The following is a 2,833-nucleotide window of genomic DNA, read 5'->3' as shown; positions in this document are numbered from 1 at the left end:
TTTATCTTAATGTTCTTCAAAATTGCCTTTCTTCCAGCATCTCCTTAGGGATCAAAACCCAAAAATGATGGCATCAGTGAGCTGCTAAAATCCAGCACAGAGGCAAGGTGACAAACACAGAGCACCTCCGTGGAGCCGGCTGCAGGTGAGAATGGAAACACAGCAGGAATGACAAACAAAGGAAAAGGTGTTGATGAAATGCCTTCAGCTCCTCAGCCACTCCCGAGTTCTGGAGGAAGGGATTATGTTCAGTACAAGTACCGGGTGTTAGTAAGGATTCCACACACTTCCCATATTGAAACTTCACAAACGACTTCACAAGGAAAAGCAAACAGGTCGTTCACCAGTGCTAACCACTGACACAAACAGATCACACTGAACCTGGCAGTCCCTTTACAGAAGAGCCTTTCCCCTACTTCTTTTTTTTTTTTGCTTTAAGTGCACAGTTCCTAAGTGATAATAAATTAATTTTTCGTGTTACAGCACATACAAACAGCACGTACTAAAAACTACCTCACTAAACACCTCTCTGAAGGTAACTACTTTGTGTATATATTAAACTTCAAGTAATGCTCAGCCCAAGTTTGTTGTTTTTTTAAAGAAAACAATCAGACAAACCAACAACCACTAATTCCAGAGACAAGAACACGAGGGAGATAACACTTAACTACAAGGACTACAGATACACCAACAGAAATGGGGCAAATTCTCAGCACTAAGGCACAATAGAATCAGTACTAGAGTATGGCTAAAACCTTACTTCACTACAGCATCAAGTGAGGAGTTACCAGGGAGTGTTCCTACGCTCAAAACACTCGGCTACAACATCAGTGAGTTCTGTGCTCAAGAAGCTTCTACCTTAGTGCAGCTGCTTTGCTAAAGGAGGGGATTTCAGGGGCAAAGGGGGTGCTCACTTATAATTAAGGGTTGGTTCCTACTTGCTGAAGGAAATGGAGTTTTCTTACTCAATTTATCCCTTTACCTGCGCTCTTTGTGAAACTACAACACAATTCTGATGGGAGAAAAGCAGGTGTTGGATGTTGTTGGTCGCTGGAGCTGACCGGAAAACCCTCGACCAGAAAACCCCCCGTGGTTTTTGGAAAAAAAAATTGTGACCACCGTAAGGTATGATACAAAACCCACCTAAACCACGAGATTAAGTGGGCTTTGGATCAAACACACGCTTAGCTATGGGGTTTGTGGTCCCACCTGAACTTTAAACAACTTTACCCCACAGGAAAAAAATCAAGCACAGGTCTAAGACCAAGAGGTTTTAGGCTTAAAATGAGGGTAGTTCTGGAGAGTCTTTTCAAACAGGCCCTCGCTAAGATCTGCCGCTTGCCCTTAAAAACAGACGATTTCTGGCACTTGCGGACCTCTGCTATTGTTTTTTGATCCGCTGAGATGCCACGAGTTCACCACGAACGGCTCTGGCCGAGAAGCCACCGCAGGAGGAAGAAGCGCTCCGAACCCCGCTGGAAACGCGCATCCTGCCAGTTTGGGCACGGCAAACCCAGAACAGTCTGGAAAACCTCTTCCCTCGCCGGAGAGCGCCGGGCGCCGCATCCTCATCCTCATCCTCATCCTCACCACCTCCGTCCCCTCCCGCACTACGCGCGGCGCGCAGCGGCCGCCGCGTGTCCCCCGCGGGCGAGCGCGGGGCTCATCAGGTTCTCGGTGATGTAGGCCACGAGCAGGCAGATGAAGACGAGCATCACGCAGATGGATCCCCCCACGGCCGTCATGGCCACGACGATGTCGCGCATGGCCGCGGGCTCCACGCGGAACTCCACGCACTGCGCGGGCGGCGCGGGGCGCGGCGGGGCGTAGCGCGGCTGCAGGCACAGGCGGTAGCGCACGCTGCCGTGCGCCTCGGCCAGCAGGTAATCGCGGCATGCGGCCCCCAGCTCCACGCTGTCGCAGGGGAAGCGCGTGTAGGTGCCGTCCCAGGAGCAGTTGAGCGCGAAGCCGCGCAGGGCGGCGGCGGGGCGCGGCGGCCCCCAGTGCCGCAGCCCCCACTGCAGCAGCACGCTGCCGTTCCGCAGCACGTTGGCCACCAGCGCACCGCCCGCGGAGCGGTGGGCGCGGCACCCCCGAGCCGCGCACTGGAAGCCGCGGGCCGGCGGGCGGAAGCACAGCCGCGCCCCCCCCGCCGCTCCATCGCCGCCCACCTTGTAGGGGCACCACGGCTCGTCGGGGTCGGGGTCGGGCTCGGCGGCGCCCAGGCACAGCAGGGCGAGCAGAGGAGGCAGCAGGCTGGGCGTGCCGGGCATGCCGGCGGCCGCCGCCGCATGGAGCCGCGGAGAGAGCGCGGGGAGAGCGCGGGGAGAGCGCGGGCTCGGCAGCCGCCGCGGGGCCGCCGGTGGAGAGGCGGTGCCGCCGTTAACTCTCGCCGGGCTGCGGAGCACCCGCCCGCTGCGGCCGCTGGTGGCCGCACGGACGCGGCTCTCGGGGCTCGGCGCGGAGCGATGAGAGCCCGCGGGGGAGGGCACGGGGGGTGCTGAGACCCCGCAAGGACCGGCACAGGGGGGTGCTGAGACCCCGCAAGGACCGGCACAGGGGGGTGCTGAGACCCCGCAAGGACCGGCACGGAGGATGCTCAGACCCCACAAGGGTCGGCACAGGGATGCTCAGACCCCACAAGAGTTGGCACAGGGGGATGATGAGATCCCGCAAGGACCGGCACAGGGGGGTGATGAAATCCCTCAAGGGCCGGCACAAAGGGATGATGAGACCCCGCAAGGACCGGCACGGGGGATGCTAAGACCCCACAAGAGTTGGCACAGGGGGATGCTCAGACCCCACAAGGGTCGGTACAGGGATTCTCAGATCA

At 58.0% G+C, this 2,833-nt stretch overlaps 1 protein-coding gene across 1 annotated transcript; it reads right to left on the bottom strand.

The window, feature by feature from the left end:
- Window positions 1–1,067: 1,067 nt before the first annotated feature.
- On the bottom strand, window positions 1,068–2,273 carry FNDC10 (fibronectin type III domain containing 10). Its single transcript, XM_041419748.1, has one exon. It carries the CDS (start codon window positions 2,271–2,273, stop codon window positions 1,611–1,613), a length of 663 nt encoding a protein of 220 aa, XP_041275682.1. The 3' UTR covers window positions 1,068–1,610.
- Window positions 2,274–2,833: the final 560 nt, after the last annotated feature.

The sequence above is a fragment of the Onychostruthus taczanowskii genome, unplaced genomic scaffold (genome assembly GCF_017590055.1).
Source record: "Onychostruthus taczanowskii isolate IOZ18803 unplaced genomic scaffold, ASM1759005v1 scaffold61, whole genome shotgun sequence".
Taxonomy (NCBI): domain Eukaryota; kingdom Metazoa; phylum Chordata; class Aves; order Passeriformes; family Passeridae; genus Onychostruthus; species Onychostruthus taczanowskii.
The sequence above is the reverse complement of the archived record's forward strand: the minus strand, read 5'-3'. Positions and strand labels throughout refer to the sequence as shown.